Consider the following 21,357-nt stretch of genomic DNA (forward strand, 5'->3'; position numbering starts at 1 on the left):
CTTAATAATTATTGTATTAAAATTCCCAAAGTTTATCTCATCTGTATAATATTAAAATGTGTTACTACTTTCAGGCTTCGGTGAGACTAGCTAGTCTGCAAAAGCAACAACTCAAATGTGAGAAATATGAAATTAGAGCCAGGACATGGAATCAAAGACGAATATGATTGATAGTTTTTATCCAATTTTATTTGAATAACTGTTATTTTTTACTAAGTTTCTATGAATTTTTCCATATTGCATCTTAGAATTAAATTTTACAATATATTTTATCTCGTTCTTTGGTCTATGATTTTTTATTTGCCATTGTGAAGTGCACCATCACTATATATTTTGTCTCACTTTAGTCTATCACATAGCTAGCAATATAATCATATAACTTTTAGTTCTTGAATTTAACTAAAATTTTAATTTCTCTCTTGAAAATTACACGTGACATTTTACTAATAAATATTGGTACAAAGCATGAAACTTAAATAAATACGAAAGGCATACTTTTACGTAATTTTTTTTTCACTACAGGTGTTTAATATTGTGCTAAATGATAAGGTTCTGATTTTTTAATTATTTAAGAGGGTGCTTTTGTAATTTTGCAGCATAAGGGCCATTTTTTTATAATTAATTTTGGAAATTTGTACTCCGGTTGCCCAAATGAGTCCAACTAGTACAATGGAAGATTTGGGGCTGTACGGTAGAGGTGTCAAAATGGGTCATTGACCCATTTATGGTTAAATGGGTTGTTAATGGGTCAAGCTTTATTTCCTAAAGCACCAAAATGGGTTTTAATAGGTTAAGACTAAGATATTTGGGTCTTAAATGGGTTAGATAGTTGACCCATTTAAGACCCATAAAAAAAATGAACCAATTTATTTTCACTCAAAACCTTACCATCTCTCTCTTTTCTCTTTAACTTTACAATTATTTTTTTTTATAAAAACCGAAATTATAATTATTTTTATTTTAATTTTCTTTTATTTTTTATTTTTTTTCCTTTTTTTTTTTCTTTCTTCTTCCTCCGGTCGCCGATATGGCGATGGTCGGCGACCAGCCAGGCGATTGCCTCGAGCTCACCTCCGCCTCGCCGACGTTAGCGAGGCTGAAGGCCTCGCTCGACATCGGCGAGCCTCGAGCTCGCCAAATCTAGTGAGCCATGAGCGTGCCGATGTCGGCAAGCCGGGCGAGCTCGAGGCTCACCTATGGTTGGCCGCCGTCCATCATCGTGGCCGGCGGCCAACCAAAGAAGAAGAAGAACATAAAAGAAAAAAAAAGAAAATAAATAAATAAATAAATAATTATATTTAAAAATAAAATTAATTAAATTTATTTTTTAAAAATAAAATTAATTAAAATTGATTTTTAAAATAATTATTTTAAAAATTATAAAAATTTCCATTAAATTTGTGTTGTATAAAACTATTTTAGTTTATATATAAGAATAATTTTTCCTAAATTTGGTTAAATATGAAAATATTTTATTAATATGGGTCGGGTTGAGTATGGGTTGGGTATGAGTTGGGTCGGGTATGAGTCGAAAAATCTACATTAAACATAAATGGGTCATAAATTGATTAATGGATCAATTTGGGTCGACCTATTAATGACCCGACCCAAACCCGACCCGACTCACCTGTCTGACACCTCTACCGTACGGTTAGCCTAGTTGGAACTTTTTTTTTTTTTAATATCGAAAATTCTAAATCGATACATCTGTAACAAAATTACTCTCACTTAGTGATGAATTTACACTCTTCTTTGCCAAATTTATGCTCATCCAATGATGTGAGTAGTTTTTTTATGGTTAAAAAATTAGTTTGGGATAAATTTATCACAAGTATATCAGTTCGGAGTTTTAATGATATTGACCATTTATTTTTTAATATATAGACTATTTTTATGTAAATTTCGATACTATTCGAGAATTGTTGCATTAACACGCTCTAGTGAAATTTCATGTAATCATAATTTGTATGCTGTAATAATTCAATATACCAATAGATTTATTAGAACCAATAAATGCCAAGTATTGGAAATAATAACCCTGATTATTATTTAATTTCCACAGATTGAAATTAATTTACCATTTTCTTTTTTTTCAAAATACTATATAATTAGGAGTATGCTTAACATTACCATTGTATTCTAAGATACTTCTCGGAATTTTAGTAGCTTATGAATAACACGATTAATCCTATAAAAAATTCAACGTGCACTTTGGAGCAACGGATGAAGAAAAAGCAATTTATGACCAAACTTGCTCCCTAAAAAGAATTTTTAAATCTCAAGAAGTAAGGAGTTATATTGCACAATATTCTATCTTAAAGCAAATTTTCATTTGATTGCGGGATTAGTTACTATTATAAGTCTAATCATTGTGGTTACCGAATTATTAAGTACAAAATTCTTAAAAAGTCTACACAAAATGTATATTGTTGAGTTATGTTTTCAATTTTGATTTGAAACTAGAACGTATTTTCTGATAAGTGCTCATTTAATTGCTGTGGTTTGATATCTCATTTTACACGTTTTAAAGTTCTCAATCACCCAATTTCTGAAATCCTCATTTATTAGCTAAATATTGTCATCGTTATGTAAATAAATGAGTTTACAATTATAGCTTTTTCTATGTGTATGCTTATCTTTAGATGTACTGGCCCATATTCGCACATGATATCTTATATCATTTATTAGCATTTCTTTAGTGATGGAAATTTTTTTCAGTAATGCGAGTTATTTCATAGAATAATAATTTCTAGTAATCATTGGGAAGCCTTATCATTTTTTTAAATGTTATAGAATGGGAGGAAAATAAAAGAGAAATTAGTTGAGAAAAATGGAGGACGCGACTCACGTGTTTGATAGGAGAAGGTCTTTGATTTTGCATCGTCTCTTTTCGGCGGTAGGGCAAAGGTGCTTTAACTCTCACCTGTCTCTCCTCGCCCCACCCCCTCCCCCAAGAATTCATTTAAGTTGCAACATTAACTAATCGTACATCTGGTAGCTACACGGGCAAACTATGGGGCCGCACAAGGGAACCACCACCTTATGCAAGCGGTTAAGGCACCAAGCGCCTCCCCTGGTTTCGAACCCCTCAACTGAGGGCAATAATCAATGGGGTCTTATCTAGTGGAGCCACCGCGGCGGGTGGTCCTACATAGATAATATTTTATCTCTAAAGATTAAGCTAATTAGAATCCCTTTTCCTACTAAAATGAGACCTGAGATCATCGAGATTTCGGAGGATTTTAGATGTCTCGTGTATAAGAAAATATATGATTGACTGGCAAATTACACTTTTAAGTAGAGTTGAGATGAAAATTTCATTGATAAATTCAAACTTAGTTAACGATATTATCGAATACTCCACATATATATAGATAATTAGAATATTGGTTTTAATGAATAGAAATCAAGTATTGATAAACACACTAGTAAATTCAATTTAATTTTGTATTTTGTACTCCTCCAAGTAAAGAATTTAAAATAAGTTGGTAGGCACCCCCTAAATTTGAATACTTTCCGGTTTTTTTTTTTAACCCCTAACCAGCTAAATAGTTTGCCGTCTACCAAATACATTCACTTATAGAATGCACAACTTGCGATTACGTACTCAGTTTCACTAATCTAGTAATCAATCAGCAAATTAACCGTGGATCACTAGTCTCATGCATTCGCTTCCTCTTGTGCCCTTATTTTCGGAAACGGATGGGTTTCAACCTCATTTTTTTGTTTATTGAGAATGGGGTGTTTGGAAGTCTTTGGTCATCTTATTAAATGAATTTCGCTGAATGTCTTATGCATGTCAAATAGATAAAGAGCAAGGAATCAACACACGAAGTGACCCTCCAAAAGAATATGCAAGTAAGATGATCCATAATCAATTTTTAAACGTGAAAAGATTGAGAAAGAGGTCGCTCAATCGGGTTGTCCTGCCTTTCATTGACAACTTTCGAGAATCAAATCAAATCTTGTCCAGAACTTTATATCAACTCAGTTTCAGTGGTACAATAGCTCCATCATCATGTGTTTTCTTAGTCACCTGCCAAAGGCAAGAACGCAGATGCTTTTGTAAGTTTGCTATTAACCGATGAAAAGAAACAATGCATTAATCTCGCACCGGTGTCGTATGACGGATGAAATAGTCAAAATTGCAAAAATAAAATGTAAAAGCAATGGGCATACCTACAAGGCTACAATCATGAATAGAGGCAATAAATGGACATCTATGTTACTTCTTTTTTTTTCCATAATACGTCTTATTTAATTCTTTCCATTCGATTAATCTTTTATAAAAACACATAAATGGTTCAGTCCTATGATTTCATTCATCGAATGAGAGACGTAGTCTCAAAAAATTATTCTTAGTTAATGGAGTTACAATTTGGGCAAAAAATTCATCAATCCAAATCCAATACTAGGCTCCTTTAATTCTGATAAGGCTAGAACTTCAACTGGCCTCAAGAAAAGTATGTTGATGGACGTCATCAATCACACAAGCCATTACGTCAGCACAAAACGGACAAAAAATTTATTAAATTCTCAGAATTACTTCATGCCGTCGTGTTTCACATTGAAATGAAAAATTATGTTGTTTCTCTTTCGACGTTGATTTGGGGCCCTCCGCGGGGAACCGGTTTTTAATGTTAATGAAGAGACGGTGGAAGGACCAACGAGACAGCTAAGGCTTTTATTTAATTGCCTCGACAAGCGGATGAAACTGGCCCCAATGCTACAAGCAAATCCAATGGTAATTAGTATGTTCCTACTCCCTCTCCATAATAGATGCTAATAATGTTTGTCAGAATAGTCAACCTCCCATAAAAATTAAGCAAATTCTTGTAGCTTCAAATCAAGGCCCAAACGATGTAAATAATCAAATTAATGCTGCTCAAAATAACCAAATTGATAATAATAATTTGGCAAACCAAGCTGATCAACATGTTGGTCAAATGCCAAATATTACAAATATAAACCCGGTAACACCATTGGTACCAACCAACGTGAATAATTCTTGTCTTCCTAATTGCCAATTGATATTAATATAGATAAGCCGGGAAGACCAACTTCACCAACTAGGTGGCAAGATGGCCAAGAAAATCCTCAATTAACCCCAGCATGGTGTTAAAAAAGTTCGACAACACTTCTGTCTAGATAGGGGTGTTGTAAGACCCGTGTACAGGAAACTTTATCCTAAATGGATCAACAATTAGCCTTTTCTTATAGGCTTTAAAATCCCTGATTTTGCCATCTTAACTGGCGAAGAACAATTGACCATTGAGCATTTTAGCCCATTTGTAGCCCAATACGAGGAAGCAAAAACAAATGGGTTCTTAAGGCTTAGGTTGTTCAGTGTCTTTATGTATAATTGGGCAAAGATTTTTTTTTTTTTTTTTAAAAAGACAATTTTATTCTCAATTTTATAGAAGATATTTGATGTATCAATCACTAATTTGGCTAGGCTCTATATGTACAACAATGAGTTAATCGATCAATCTATTGTTTGATTTAAAAAGTTTAGAAATAGATACCTCATTTCACTCTTAGCTAAAAAGTTCATAGAGTCGAAGGTCAAGATTTTGTCACTCTATTCCAAATGGCAGCGAAAGTGTCTAAGTATGACCAGCTACTTAAAGAAAGAAATAAAAAGTAGCATGAAGATTACACAAAACGTAACTTAAATGGAAATACATGAGTTAATGGATGAATCTAACCAATGTAAAATATTAAAATAGCTGTGGCAAATGTAGTGCTCGACAAGTTTTATGTTTTTCCAGCCTTAAAGCCTTCCAAAATAAAGAAAACAACAATGACTAAGACTAAAGGCACTCAAGTTTGCTCATTCAATATTAATAAATTCGGCAAAATCTTTCAGACCGAAGGCCAAGTAATTTCTAGAAAAGAAGATTTAGTAAAGAAATTGCAAGCAACAACATTCATTAAGCCGTACTCAATTAATTGTCCCTAAAAATAATTGAAGAGGCAATTGGGTAGCAAAATCAAAGTTACTGATAATAATGGGGTATATGATAGCTCTTGATTATCTAACTCAAAAGAAATTAATAATTGATAAATCATTCAATTTTTTTATGAGGGGACACTAGAAAATGTCCAAATATTGTAGTTTATAGTTTGGTTGACAAACACCGTTAAGGTAGTGGAATCGATGTAACTATTGAGTAGTAGAGTCGATATATCCGTCAAGATAATAAGTTCGATTTAACTGTCAAGTAGTGAAATTAATGTGACCATTAAGTAACAGAGTCATATAACCGTTTATGTAATCATCAAGTAATGAAATCTTGATAGCTGTTCGTAGTAGCTTATTGCGAGCTATGAGACTCGCATTGTACTCATTGTACAGGATTGGAGTGCAATTAGTGTGACTTTTATCTTCCATTGGGTGGATCCGTCCTAGTCCGGTTTTGCATTGCACCATGGGATAAGGGATACGTTCGACGACAGAGTGCTTTCACATGGATCTGTTTCCGTATTGGGATGTACCGTGGCAATGACTGAAATACGGTGTTTGTCTTCAAATGCGATATACGCATCAACCGTTATGGACGATTTTTGGGAGTAAAGTCAATTCTTGCCAGTACAGAGAAATTACATACCATTGAAGTGCCGAAAAAGGGCGTTCGGACAAACTGGTAGTGTGAACCCAAGACGAGACACCGCCTCGAGTCGCCCGCCGAAAGAGATAATGAATGCATGTCTCTTCGTCAATAATCCCATCACGTGCTAGAACAGAGAAATCTTTTCTGACTAATAATGAACGATGACGATTGGCGAATCACGTTCACGGTGACGTTCGTAGCGTTCTCATTGGTCCCTTGGATTCCAGGAGATTATTAGCAACAAATGGAATGAGCATAGTTCAAAATGGATGACTCCCACCTTAGAATTGGGAACCATTCATTAAAAATCAATTCCGAAAAATTAGAATCGGAACTATGTTTTGTTTGATTCTCAAGTGGGTCTATGAAAAACCGGTCCCATAAGAACATTTTACAACTAGCCACAGTAAAAAAAAAAAAAAAAAAAAAAAGAACTTCCTTATTCTAAATTAGAAGATTAGTAAAAAGATTGGATTCACATTAAAAAATGAGAGTTAACGTTGTAAGTTAATGGACGTCGGGCTTGAGAGTCAAAGTCATGAGTAAGAGAAGACAACTCATACAATGTGAGAATGAGACAAAACGAGCATTTAGTTAATGGGTGTCGAAGCTTTAGATTAGGGATTTCAAAGTTTTCATTTTTCTTAATTTTTTATCAATTCTTTTTAAAATTAAATATATATTTATATATGACTGATCCGATCCAGTTTAGATGGATTGATGGATAATTCCATATCTAGATCCGAGAATCAAATCGGTATTCACTAGTTCCAATAAATTAAAATCGAGAACCGGATAAGTTCCCTTGAGAACTGCCGGTTCCTAATCCGGTCCGATTTGATTTCGAATGGTTTGGGCAATTTTTGATTTTTTTGCACATCCTTAACAGTAAACCCCTTGTGCCTTTATATTACTTTCGATGATATGGCACATTCTAATGTTTCTAGTTGATTGGATTATTTTGAGTGAATTATCATTCGTGGGAAATATCTATCATTACTAAGACCCATCAATCGGTGTCGCTCGATCACTCAAGCCATTACCCTCAGCACAAAACGGACATAAAATGCGGTGAATTCTCAGTGACAATTGATGTTTATCGTGTTTCGAATCGACATTGAAAGATTATGTTTGTTTCTCATTGCCGTTGATGGGGGAACCGACTTGAAGGATTGCAATAAATTGAGAACGAGCAACCAGAACGGAGACACGTCAATCTGGATAGATAAAGAGGCGTCGGAGGGGACCACGGAGGAATCCAAGGCCTTTTTATTCTATTGCCTCGATAGGTGGATAAAATTGGGCCCCAATTAGACGTCTTCAAATACAAACTGGAAAGCACTAACAAAAATATGTTGGATTCAAGGCAGTATTTTTCTACTTTATTAAAAACTTCGTTGTTTATCCTCATGAAAAACCTTACTCTTACTTTTTTTTTTATGATTAATATTATTAAGAATGCCAAACTAGTACCCAATTGTCTATTATTAGGATTAAATGACATATCTACTTTCCACCCATCAAACACATTATGTCCGCTATCTATACATGGTCACAAACTAGTGGCACTGAAATATATATATATATATATATTACTATAAAAAAAAATTTATGTCAAGTTTGTCATTTTCCATATCAAATTTGTTTTATAGTGTCTGCCACGATGCATTTTGGGTCATGATACCGATTTGAGTTAGGGTATCAATTTGGGCCCTTTGTTATAAGAAAATTAATTTAAGGTAGATGTGTCATAAGGTTGTCTATTTTAGATGTTTTGTAAGATGAAAATCCATTTGAGGTAAACATATCATGAGGGTAATATTTGTGATTTTTTGTTAAAACAAAAAATTGCCTAGTATTTTAGTTGACAGTAATTGAGGAGTAGTATGGTCGATATAAGCATTAAGTATTGGAGTCTTAGTAATTGCTCGTAATAGTCAATTGTAGGTTATATACTTATGCATTGTATGTTTTACAAAGAACTAATAATCAATCAAAGAATGCCCAATTATATATATTCACTTCTAGATTACCACTACATTTTAGTACCTTTATATTGCTGACAATAATTGTTATCAATATTAGTGCTTTTAATTTTCTGGTCGTTTACGTTTTCGTCCAACAATCAACACATGAACCTTCATTCATCAATCCATATTTCGATGAGTTTTTTGTCTGACTCTTTTTGATATATCAAGGTATTAACTCTTCCTTTTAAATGAGCCATGAAATTCGTCATTTTCTCCGGCATGCTCTACTTGCTGCCTCTCTTAATTACCATCATGTCCTTTTTGTCCATGAGATTAGAGTTCTCGCGTGTCTTTATATATAAAGAACACCCATTAATTTTGTATCATTAATAAGGATGAGAGTGTGCAATTAGCATAACTACCTCTCTAAGGGTTACCATCGGAACTCCATACCATGCCACAGAGTATTTCAATCATGAGTCTGTCGAGTCCGACTTTACATTGCCCCAACGCTCCGTGTTCATTGCACACACGTGGAGATTGTGCTCTCATATATGCATAGATTTGTTTCTATAATGTGATGTGTCATGAGAGTGACTGAACTACGGTGTTTGGCTACAACGCGCTCTACAGGTCTGTAGGGTATACTTAATCCTGGCAAATACATGCGAACACATACAGAAAAAGACACGAAAAAAGAACCGAAAGGACAAATTTGTTGTGTGAACCTGAGACGAGGCGACCTCCATTGCCTTGGAGGGCCCAAGACCAAAGCTTCAGTCACGAGACGAAACAGATCATGAATGCAATATGTAGTCGTCGTTATCTTAACACGTGCCAAAAAGAAAGAGGGAGCACCGACCACCCCCCCCCCCCCTATCTGCAATGGACACTTGTTACTTCTTGGGGCATTAATGGGGAATTTCGAATTTAATGTGATTTGATGGCCCAACCAATTGTCCCCAGACGCATGGAAAAAATAAATGGAATTCCTAATTTATTGAACGTTTCGAAATTTATACGTTTTAAATATTTCGGTGAAAATTTAAAATTTTCGACTGCTATAAAAATAGTTAAAGATAAAAGTGGGAAGTCGAGAGACCCGTCTGTATGCATTGTACCGTGGTTTGGCACTAATCTGAATTATTTATTTAGTCTAATAAGTTTGGTGTTTGTGACTTAAGAATCATCTATTGTTATTCAACATTCTTAAGATGGATTTTCAAATAACTTGAGAAAATAAAATTTTGATGGTGACGTTCATCACATATAATGAATTTTCCCGTCCATCACTTTGGCCTAAATTTTGCTCGTGTAAGAACATTCATCAGTAATGCATTTTAACCTAACATTTCCTCACTTCTAATGATTACACGTGGGGAAGCTCAAATTCTCCTAATCATTTCATGCATATCCTTTTAAAAAAAGGAATCGTCCATATGGTTTGTTCATCATCTTTTCAATTTTTTCTTTATGACGACTATATATTCAAAATTCTCGTCTGCACAAATGTGTATGAGATCTCCCCAAATTGTTGCATCAACATTAATCCATTTTACTGATCAATCAAACAAATATTTTATTTGACTTTATATAAAGATCGGCCTATATGTTGTTGGCAAAAGCATTTTGGAGATATATGAACACTAATATTGAGACGCATCAATGCACATAAAGTTGTTTTTCGTCTCACTATGGAAGAGCTTAATGGAGGATAATGCGATAAATCAAGTGTGCATATACACATGTCAACTACTTCATGAAATCTTTCACCCGAAAATCTAAATCACCTGCACTAATTCTAACATTCTAACCTTCCTCCGACATGTTTAGTTGCCGTAATCCGCTTTTTTTTTTTTTTTTTCCTGTTTTTAGATTATAGATTACTGCAAGAGGATGTTCAGCTTGAGGCTGCAGATTTTTCCCATGTACCATCGTGGACAGGGTGAGCTCATCTATCCTTGCCCCGCCACAATGCGAATAAGGTGTAAGACCGGCATTACACACCTATTTCTTATAGACTAACTGTTGACACCCAAAAATACCCCTATAAACATGTACCGGTCACAAGGGATAGAAAGCTCTAAAGCTACTGTTGCGATTGTATATGGGCCATAATCCATATTGGCCTAGCCCATAAATATCCATACGAAATTAGACAATTGAGGAATTTGAGGAATTTTGGCTGGATTCCAACAAACGAACAGAGACATATAATACCGAAATGAAGTAGCAAGTTGCCACGTATCGAAGCCAAAGATCAATAACGAAGACGCAACCTTGGTGGTAAAAATAGTCAAGAACAGTTCAAAGGGTGCCAAACTCGGCCAAACAAGCCATGACACCATTGTCGAACAAGTATGGATAAAGTGGCTCAACATGGAACGTGGAACAACTCTTGATGAGGAAGTAACCAACCATTGACGGTTACCAAGTTGGCCTATAAATATCACAAGCTATCCAACAAACACCCCCAAACAATACACAAAACTAACTCTATATTGCCTTTATCTTTACTTAGTTTTAGCTTAGCCTTAGCTTAGGATTCTTGTCATATATTCAATTCCAGCAAGTATCTTTATCCCATGACGTGTTCTCGATGAGATTCAAGTGCTAACCTATTGTTCAACATAGTTGATTAGATTCTGGCATTGTTTCTCATCCTCATCTAGAGACGATGTTCATTAAATATTGCCTTTGTCTAGCGTTGTCGATTAAATTCCAATGTTGTGTTTATGCACGCATCTAGGAACAGTGTATACTAGGTTTTATTATCATTGTCCAGCGCTATTGATTAAATTTCAACGTTGTGTCCTCGTATCTATCTTGGATCACTATTTACTGAGTGCTGTCCTTTCTGTCCAGCGTCGTTGATTAGATTTTGATTTTGTAGCCTTAAACTTAGTAGAAGGTAGTGCTTTATCAAGCATCTTGTTCATATCTTGTGTTGTCAAAATGCCTCCGATATTGTATAGACTCCTTTAATTTTAATTGGGTTTCATTATTATATAAAGTAGGTCTAAATGATGTCATTAATTAGGTTTTGACATTAATTATCATTGATATTGAAAGTGCGATAAGCCGGTGACTTCTTTAATTTCGAGATTATAAATTGTATAGTTTCACTCATATTTAACCCTCTGCGTCCAAAACTAATACATAACTTAAGTCTCATTCAATAAAAACCAAAATATAACACTTGGTAAAAGACTTTTCGTTGCGGGATCCAGAATCGACGAAATACTAACCAAAGTTTTCTAATACTGACGAGATTAGGAATTGAGAGCAATGATTATTGGCTTGTAAAGTAATCAAGTCATGACCACTTGACCAACCGCCATGATGATCTTACGGATTTACATGATCCATGCATTCAAACAATAGTCACGTATGTGATTAAGAAATCCCGACATGAAAATTATGTGTCCGAGAGTTTCCTTAGAATAGATCGAAGAGAATATCACTCTGGAAGATAAGGAATGGCAGGTTGGAATTCGACCTGGGGCAAAGTGGTAGTGATATGGGGTATAATTTGTCCGTCCAAATTGGAACACCATCCTAACCTCTCAAATGGGGAATTTGATATCTCCACTGTTTATATAGTAAGTTTGAATGAGGATCTCAACCCCCGATTTATCTTCTTCTTTTTTTTTTTTTAAATGAAATTCCATTCAAGCTGTCAAGGCAAATTTTTATTCTACAAACTAAAGGATGAATAATACCGTAATTAGAAGTCACTGTAATGCTAGGTTCTCCCTCAATCATTTGCACTTTTACAACCGAATACTAATTTTGCCAAGTTATACAATTTTGAATGAGAATTTCATTTTGATAAGTTATAATCTAAGAAAAATTCTAGAGACTTAGTTAGATTGCATATAAATGAGAGATGAAAGGAAGTGAAGTGCATATAGAGGTCCCTTAGGTAGGAATAAGTCTCATGTTCTTGTACGTGCACAAGTGAGATTGCATATAAATGAGCAAAAAAAAAAAAAAAAAAAAAGATTCATAAACATATTGTATTAATACCAATTCAGTCCCAAATCTTTCAATTAAACTGATGTAATTCTAAATATTTTTGCATTGATACCAATCGGGTCTATTCGACCAATTTATGTGAGAAATTGCCAACATAAATATCAGTTGTCCTATGCAATACGACCAATACTAATGTGGACATTCTTATGTAACATTTACTTATTTTTTCTACAAAAAAAAAAAAAATTATCCTGTTTCTTTCTCTTTTCCTTCTTTTCTTTTTCTTTTTTTTTTTTTTTTTTTTTTTTTTTGTTCCTTATTATCCTCCACCAACCTCCAACCTTGAGCACGAGGGCCGAGATGCCTTGGCCAACCTTTGCAAGGCTCAACCTTGCCAGAGGCTTGGGAGGGCCAGTGAGGGTTTCTTAGTGCTCATCAACCCTCACCGCCTCTGGCAAAGGCTGGGACAAGGGTCCCCTCGCTAGATCTGGCAAGGGCCTACCTCATGCTGCCCTCACTAGCCCTCACCAATCTTTGGTGAGGGTCGGTCTCACCTATGGTCGGTGAGGGCGTCCCAACCCTTGCCCTTGCGGACAATCAACAACCTCTCGTGCCAATCGAAGGTGGGTAGAAGAAAATAAAGAAAGGGGAAAAGGAAAAGAGAAGGACAAAAGAAAAAAGGAAATAATTAATAAATAACAAAAAAAAAATTGAAAAAAAAAATTAAAAATAATTAAAAATTATATAAAAATATCAATGTTAGTGTCAATCGTGTTATGTAAAATGATTAGCATCTATGTCAACAATTTTCGGTATAAATTGATCGAATGAACTCAATTGGTACCAATGTGAAAATGTCTAAAATTAAATTGATCCAATTGAAAGGTTTATGACTAAAATAATATCATTGCAATAGGTTTATGGCCTTTTTGGTACTTTTCCCATAAAAATGCTTGTTTCTGTAGAAAAAGAGACTATCGAGACCTCTTTTTTGGTGTGCTTTGGGCCTCCTTGCATACATCACCTTTGTCTATCAAGTCTAAGAGCTCGCCGCATTGACTCGGCGGACTTGTTTTTAATGTGTTAGAATATCCAACTGATTAACTTAAGTTAGCTAATAGTTGATTAACTTAAGTTAGCCAATAGAGGGAGGCCGCATGTTTATGAAGTACATATAAGCCCCATAAATAAGCGATGTGAGATTCTTTAATACCCCTTTAATGTGTCAAATGGACTAGAAAAAATATGTATAATTTAATTAATGGGAACCAGACATTTGAAATAAACTAAGGCAAACTATTTTTGATACCATGTTAAAATATACAACCCCAAAATTTAAACTAATAAATGAAGGGAAACTGCATATACATAAAATGTAATAAATTTAGAAAATAAGAGATTCATGACACTTTAATAAGGAAATATGTGACACATTCATACATAACTTACTCATAATTAAGTATACGCAAATTACACATTCTCTTGTTACATAAAGAGGAGAGAATATTCAGTGGTTCGTGCGCGCCACGTCATCTGCTGACCTGGCGCGCACAAACCACTCAGAGATCGACACACGTTATGTGGGACCCGTTGGAAAATGGAGGGGCGGGCTCGGCTTGGCTCGGCTTGCTGCAGAAGAAAAGACAGGTCACGACTCCCGCCCAGAATATTTCTCTCCTGGATTGAATTTTCCGCAATTTTCTATCTCTCTCTCTCTCTCTCCTCCTCCTCCTCCTCCTCCTCCTCCTCCTCCTCCCACTCGCGACGTCCGCTCTGCTCTCTCTCTCTCCCCTCCGCGAAGTCGTCCGACGCTGATGCCGACGCAGCCTCCGCCTCCTCCCCTGAACCCGACTCTGACGCCAACGCCCCTCCGCCTCCCTCTCGTGACCTCTAGTCCCCTCTCTCTCTCTTTCGTCCTCGAAGTCGCGCCTCTCTTCCAACAAACCCCGACGCCGATGCCCCTCCGCCGGTTGCCTCCGTCGGCGTCGGAGTCCGTCACCCCGTTTACTCCGCCTCCACCTACGCGCCCGACGCCAACGCGTCGAACCACGACAGTGAAAATGGAGGAGAGAGAAACGACGAAGTCTGGACATGGGTCGTCGCGTCGGTCGCGTTCCGGCTCGCCCTCGTCTACCTCCCCAGGAACCTCTACCTGTCCACCTGCCTCGAGGTCCTCGGCCCTCTCACCAGCATTTGCCACCGTAACGCCGCCTCTTTTCGCTCCGTCGATCAATTCCCGATCCCCGATCCCCAATCCCCTACCCCCTCCTCCCTTGAAATCTTGGAGGTCCATTTTCTGATACGATTTATGGTTTTTCTTGTTTGTGCCGCCTGCAGTTGGCAAAGGCTACTGGTTGAAGCAGTCGGTGATGTCTCCCTACGCAGGTTCGTCTCCGTTCGATCTCTGTAGGATGGAAGCTGCTTGTTTGCCTACTGGTGTGTCGCTGTTTGCTGCTTTGATCCCTTCCATAGGTTCCATGTATCACGGTTCTCCTTTGCTGTTGCTTGTTCTCGGACCTCTCGCTGTCAAAAGGTAACTATCGGAGTATAATCGCCGATGCATTTTGAAGGCTAGGTTGATTGTGAGCTTTGCTGGTTATCTGCTAGAACTAAATTAGATTTATCTGGCGTTATCGAAGCGGGTTGTTTTCGATTCCAGAAATTGAATTTCTTTTTAGGGGGGTTTTAGTTTCTTGCGTGTTGTGAAGTTAATTATGTTCTGTAGCTTTCTCATGATGCAAGGTTCGCCCTTTTTTTGTGGGTGTTTGCTGCTTGTATTAGTAGATCTTTCCAAGTGGTGAAGTCGCGGTCTTTGCAGTCGGCGAACTGGATAGTGGTGCACAAAGCGATAAGGGCGATAAAGGATCTGGACGCCCTGTTCTCTTCCCTGAATCCGGAGTACTACGACATCCTCATGAAGTGAGTGTTGCGCTATCTTTTCCCTGTTTTCCGTACCCGTTCGTTGTCGATGCTTGTTCGGATTTATTGCTTCGTGTTTGCTTAGTAATCTTTACTGTGGAATTGAAATGTTTGGAGTGATGGTAGCAATTTAAGGCACAGGGGATGGTTTCTTGTTTCCATTAAGTTTGTAGCGCTTGAAGGCACAAGTGATATCAATGCCGAAATGCCACTGTGTGTGTGGTGGGTTTGTGAAGGGCTTAATCTTTTCACTCAACTGTCTTGTTCTTTCAATGGGACATTTGAGTACTCCTGTAGTCCCTTGATACAGATTAACATAAGGATCATGGGCTCATTGGGTAGTGACGATTATGCCTAATGATTATCGATTGTGAAGGGCTTAATTATTGAGCTGTTTGTTGTGGCTGCAGCTTTTGGTAGAGATATTTAATAAAGATAAAGAATTCATGGGTGATGTAATGACTAGAAACAGCAAACCGTCTCTTCAGTTCATTGGTTTATCTATGTCATCAGGGTTGGCACGTTAGGATCTCTGAAGACTTAACGTTTTTTTTCCCCCAACGACTTAGTTTGATATTCATTTTCTTATTTCTGGTGTTCAAACCTACAAATAATTGGGTGAGAATAACTCAAACTAATGAAGCGATCTTGGAAGAATTACCATTTATGAAATTTGACCATAACTTTGCTAAGGAATAGCCTACTACTTTGGTTTAGGTTATCAGTTTCTCAATTTTGCTTATGAAGAATAGGTTGCGCCAGTAACTACTATTAATTGTATGCTTTGGCTGATCATAGTCTATCTATTTAAGGCCTTGTTAAAATGTTTGTGTTGTTGTATTGTGAATTCACTGAATTATGCTACTTGTGATTGCTCTACTTATTTGTTGACACCCCATTTTTGAAGAAACAAACCTTGTTAAACTATGCAAGGCAGTCAAGTTAGAGTGTATAGGGATTCCTATTCCCAAAGAAGAACCCTTTTAGAGGCTATGCTCAGACTAAGCTGGACTTTCTTTATTGCTACAATATGATTTGTATTAGGCATTCTAGTTGCCTCTTCCCAAGGATCGGTACCAATGCTTTGTTTGGGAAGGAGGGAGGGGAAGGAAAATTGGGGTAAAGTTTGAAACTTTGGCGCAGAGAGGACAGAAATTTAAATTTTCTTTCCATTTTCATCCCATCCTTGCCTTCTAAACGAAGGATAAGAATGATAGACTAGAGAGGATAAAGCAGGGCAGGTAAGGTTGTCAATTTGGAATAGATGGTAAGATATGCTCAATGATAGTTGCTCCTGTCCTGGGGTTATATGTGTTAATGCTTGGGGTGGTTGTGGATCTAGAGTAGCAGAAGCAACTCCTGGTTTAGATCGTCTTAAAACTATGATGACGTGTAGCTTTCCCTGAATTCTAGACAAGGCATTTCATCAATTTTATTGACAAAGTCCTTATCGGTTGTTTCTTTGTTGGTTGTATTGAGTGCCAAAATCTAGTCATGCAATCTAGTCCTAAAAGATCTCCTTTCTAGATCAAATCCCTGAGACTTCTGAGTAGGTTGATCTAATGGTATTTCTGTTCTGAGTGATTGGAAGGAGAGAGGAATTAAATTGACAACTTTTGGGGTTAGCTTGATCTCAAGGCCGGTGTGCAGGAGTAGAATAATTTTGTTTCTGCAGGATTCTGGTTTAGATTCCATTTTCACCAAGGTGCCATACTCTATTGGCTTGCCATAGTCTTCACAACTCAGCCAGAAAAAATGTAGTACCATGTTCATTCGTCTCGTGTGTTCTTCTCACTCACTGAATTTTGGCATATAATGATCATACAAGACAATTGCATGCTGTTTTCCCCAGTCTCCCTGCAGTAATGTATTTAAAATTCCTTCCTGTCCATAACAGTGTCATTTGACCAGATAAATTGCGTTTGATAGCACGATACTTTTCTTTCTGGTTGGAGAACATGTTCCTTCTTTTCATCAGCACTCGAAACCTATCTTATTCTATGGATACTGCAAATATGACTTATTGGCTTGTCAATGCTTAAGACTGGCTTAGAGCATTATCTAACTCTCCTTGAAGAATTATATGCAAATGCTCTGGGGATGTTTCTTTATCGCTATTGGTACTTGAGTTAGTCTAAACTGACAAGATGGTATACAACAAAAATTGTCTTGAGGTCATCATCAAAGTACTTGAATGTTCTTACGGCTGTGAACATCGTCATTTAGGACTGGTCATTAAGTAGATGGGATTTGATGGCATCTGTTGTTTGCCTTATGTATGTACGCTTAACATGTATTTTACTTTGACCTTCAGGCTCATCATGCAACTATGGTCTCATGACCAGCAAATTGAGCATTGTCTTCTAATTTTACCATGGTTAACTGAGATTAAAGGTAGATATATTTATTGACCAGTTGATTTTGTTGTTTGGCTGGCCAATAAGACTGATTTGAGGAGAGCAGAGTTTCCCCATGTATTATTCATTCCTCATTTAATCGTTACCATCTTGCTTGGATTACCGTTATTGTTAAGGCCTTTGATGGAATTAAACATGCATTCCTTCTCTAGTGAGTAGTAAGAGAATTCAGTGTGCAAATGCTATCGTTGTTGTAGTTCGTGTGTGCTACGTTTCGTTCGTTAATGCCTTCTTCTTTTCCCACGTACAGCATATCTGCAAAACCAGAACCTACCTCATTAATTTGATCCTCTAGTTGCTTGCCAGATACTTGTACAGAGGCTTGTCTACAGGGGATCGACCCACCTGTGACCAGTGCCTGTGGATTCACAAAAGACTCACGGAGAGGGCCGGCTTGGGGTGCATACTTCGTTCCCTAGCAAACACCACAAATACAGTATGATGATTATTGCTATCGTGATCTGAAGAGAGAAAAGTGCCCACTGTATCATGCATTAATAAGAACAAGGTTCACGTACAAGGTTCAATTTGGTTCCTAAAAATAAAAGAAGTGTTATGGACGCACAAGGTTCACGTACACTTCTATTGAAAGTGTGGCAGTGACACAAGGGGAGGTTAGTAAACTATGGCAGGTGGGAAAACTACCTAGCCGCCAATAAGCAATATCATTACCATTAAGTGCTCAGAGAAGGTCTGTATCATGCATTAATAAGAACTATCGATTTCAGGTTTGAACATAATTGGTCAATTGGCAACAAGAAAGTACATGTGGGAAGACTAGTACTTAGCCAGCTTGTGGATGGCTTTGGGAAGACAAGTGTTCTCCCACCACTTATAAGCACGATCATTTCAGACAAATAGACTATCGTGCACATAAGGGAAAATGGTAAGTATAGTCTCTGTCAGCATCCCAATAGAAATGACTAAAGAGATAGGAACTTACCAATGATGGGAGCATCATGTACAAGGAGACTTGATTCGCAAGTTCCAAAACTTCTTCATCTGAAGCAGATGCTGCAAACTTCTTCAGCAGAAGAGCCCTCTCATGTGGGCCTGCCAAGTAGTAACTAAATGTGAAAGAATCTGGAACTGCTTTTCCAACACTTGGCATACTCTTGGAATTTGAATTTCGCATTTTAGTACATTCAGAATCTGAAAAAAGTTTCTCTGCAGTTTCAATATTCTTCAATATCACGTCTGGGCGAGTCCCGAAACTATCCTTAGCCTGATCAACATTTAGATCGTGTCAGATCAAGAGAACTTCACAAGACAGAAGCAAGCTTTAGAGCCAACTTTTTTCTATTGAAAGAAAAACAACAAAAAAAGTCGGAAGCTATTAACATAGAAATATCGCTTCCTGACGTCACAGAAAAAAGATTCAACTTTGTCAAGGCAGTTCAATGACAAATGCTTAACACTGGAGGTGACACTCAGATTTTGTCAAAAAAAAAAAATGTAGTGGTGATAGGATTAAAAGGAAGATACAACGACTTACCTTTTCACCCACAATACTCCAGATACCATCACTACCTTCTTCTATGTCAGAAGCGGATGAATTGTCAATAGCTAAGTGTACAGGTGAGTCCTGGCATTACAGGAAAATATTCATTAAAGAAATCATATCCACATAAATGTCAAACAAACTCGACAAAAGGTACCTTATAATGATCCTCAATGGATGAAGAAGGGTGCAAGACCTTTGGACTGTATAAATAACCTTCTATGCCATCATCAGTTCCACTGGTACTAACCAAACTTATTTTCCTTAAAAGGCCTAGATTCTCCATCTTTTGAGGCACTTAGGGGCTTCTCATCCACCACTTCCCCGTCAATGTGAAGCTGTAAAAGTTCACTTGAGACCTGCCATGAAGATAGAACTTTGAGCAATTTACAAAGGGAAAAAGGCCTTGAGAGTAAGAAACCTAGGAAAGACAATGACATCATAAGATTGACAAGAGACTTTCGGTTGAGCACCATTTATGCAATCTAAAATTCTACTCTATCTCTTTCATCAGACCAACAAGGAGACATAGACTTACATGAAATTTTGAAGATAACAATTCTTGTCCAAGATCCTCCAGATAACGCATGCAATTAGTTGATCACAAGCACTCCAATGAATATGAATAGAATCATACTCCATGTCTGTACTCTATAAAAGCTTGTTCTTTTCAACCACATTGAAAGTGCAACAGTTCTACGTGCTATTTGAATATCCATCCAATACGCCTTACTTTTATATATTTGAAGATCATGCACCATTCATACAATTCCAATTACATCTGAAAATGATTGGTTAAAGGTAAAACAGACAGATAAAATGTTTAGTAACAACTTGCTTCAGCTCGACGGCTCGAACTAATAAGTAGTAAACATGACAGACATTAATGCGCTCAGCTATAGCCATAAATCGAGACCGACATACACAACCCGAGAGCCGAGCAACGGTGATCGATCCAAATCAATGCCAAGCATCCCTCCAAATCACAAAATCCAACAACCGGTGAGTGATTAATCGCTAAAACAACCGCCAAACAAGCAACTCATAACACCTAACCTCTCCAAACATAAAAAATTCACAGAATTGAGAAACGAACACCGTCCCTCCCATAAAAAACCAACAAACCAAAAAGGGACGAAAAAAGATGGAAAAACGGCGGCTTTCCTCTACCTGACGGAAAATGGTACAAGGGAAAGTGGCGGACTTCAAGAGATAAACCCAGAAGTAGAAAAGCAAGGACCCATCTTCTCCTTCTTCTCCTTCATCTCGTTCTTGTTCTTCCTTCTTCTCTACTTCGACGTCGAGCCTGAAATCACCGAGCAAAGAGTAACGACTCAGGTCGATCGTGCTCTCGCCGTCCGCCACCAGTATATCTAACATCGCAAACCCCTTTTGCTTCAAAATCCTTGGCTACGTACTCGAGCCCGAAATCGGGACCGAATAAGGAGTAGAAGACAAAGAAGGTCTAGAGGGCGTCGGCGCCGGCGATTTCGGAGCCGCGGCTGGAAAGTCGATGACGGCGACGAGGGACGAGGTGAGGAGGGAAGCGCTTAGGGTGAGTGAGAGGGCTCGAGACGAGAGGAAGGGGGCGCTCGGAGTGAGTGAGAGGGCTCGGGACAGAGAGGAGAGGAGTGCTTGAGGAAGAGAGAGGCGAAGCGGGAAGAAATAGCGCGCTCCATTGAAAAAAAGAGAGAAAAATGCAGCAGGCCTCTCCTTCTTCGCCGCGCCGTCGACCCCGCCCAAGTCCGCCGAGATCTCCCTCGCGACCGAGCGGGCCAGCGTCGGGGACAACGCCCGTCAGCGGCGGGAGCCCGGTGCCGCTCGGGAACGAGACCGAGATGATAGAGGCGGATGGCCAGCGACGCTTTTGGGCGGGCGCAGGCCGAGGCGGAGGTCCGGAGCCGAAGCCGGAGCCGGAGCCGGAGAAGGAGGCGGAGGAGGTGGGATGCGCGGAGAAG

The 21,357-nt window shown here is 37.8% G+C and overlaps 1 protein-coding gene across 1 annotated transcript; it reads left to right on the forward strand.

Moving 5' to 3' along the window:
- The first annotated feature begins 1,027 nt into the window (after nt 1-1,027).
- Nucleotides 1,028-18,583, forward strand: LOC108956583. Its single transcript, XM_039299546.1, has 6 exons — nt 1,028-1,143; nt 14,486-14,763; nt 14,900-14,947; nt 15,035-15,095; nt 15,344-15,481; nt 18,205-18,583. The coding sequence occupies exons 1-6, from the start codon at nt 1,028-1,030 to the stop codon at nt 18,338-18,340; spliced, it is 777 nt and encodes a 258-aa protein (XP_039155480.1). The 3' UTR covers nt 18,341-18,583.
- Nucleotides 18,584-21,357: the final 2,774 nt, after the last annotated feature.

The sequence above is a fragment of the Eucalyptus grandis genome, chromosome 8 (genome assembly GCF_016545825.1).
Source record: "Eucalyptus grandis isolate ANBG69807.140 chromosome 8, ASM1654582v1, whole genome shotgun sequence".
Lineage (NCBI taxonomy): Eukaryota > Viridiplantae > Streptophyta > Magnoliopsida > Myrtales > Myrtaceae > Eucalyptus > Eucalyptus grandis.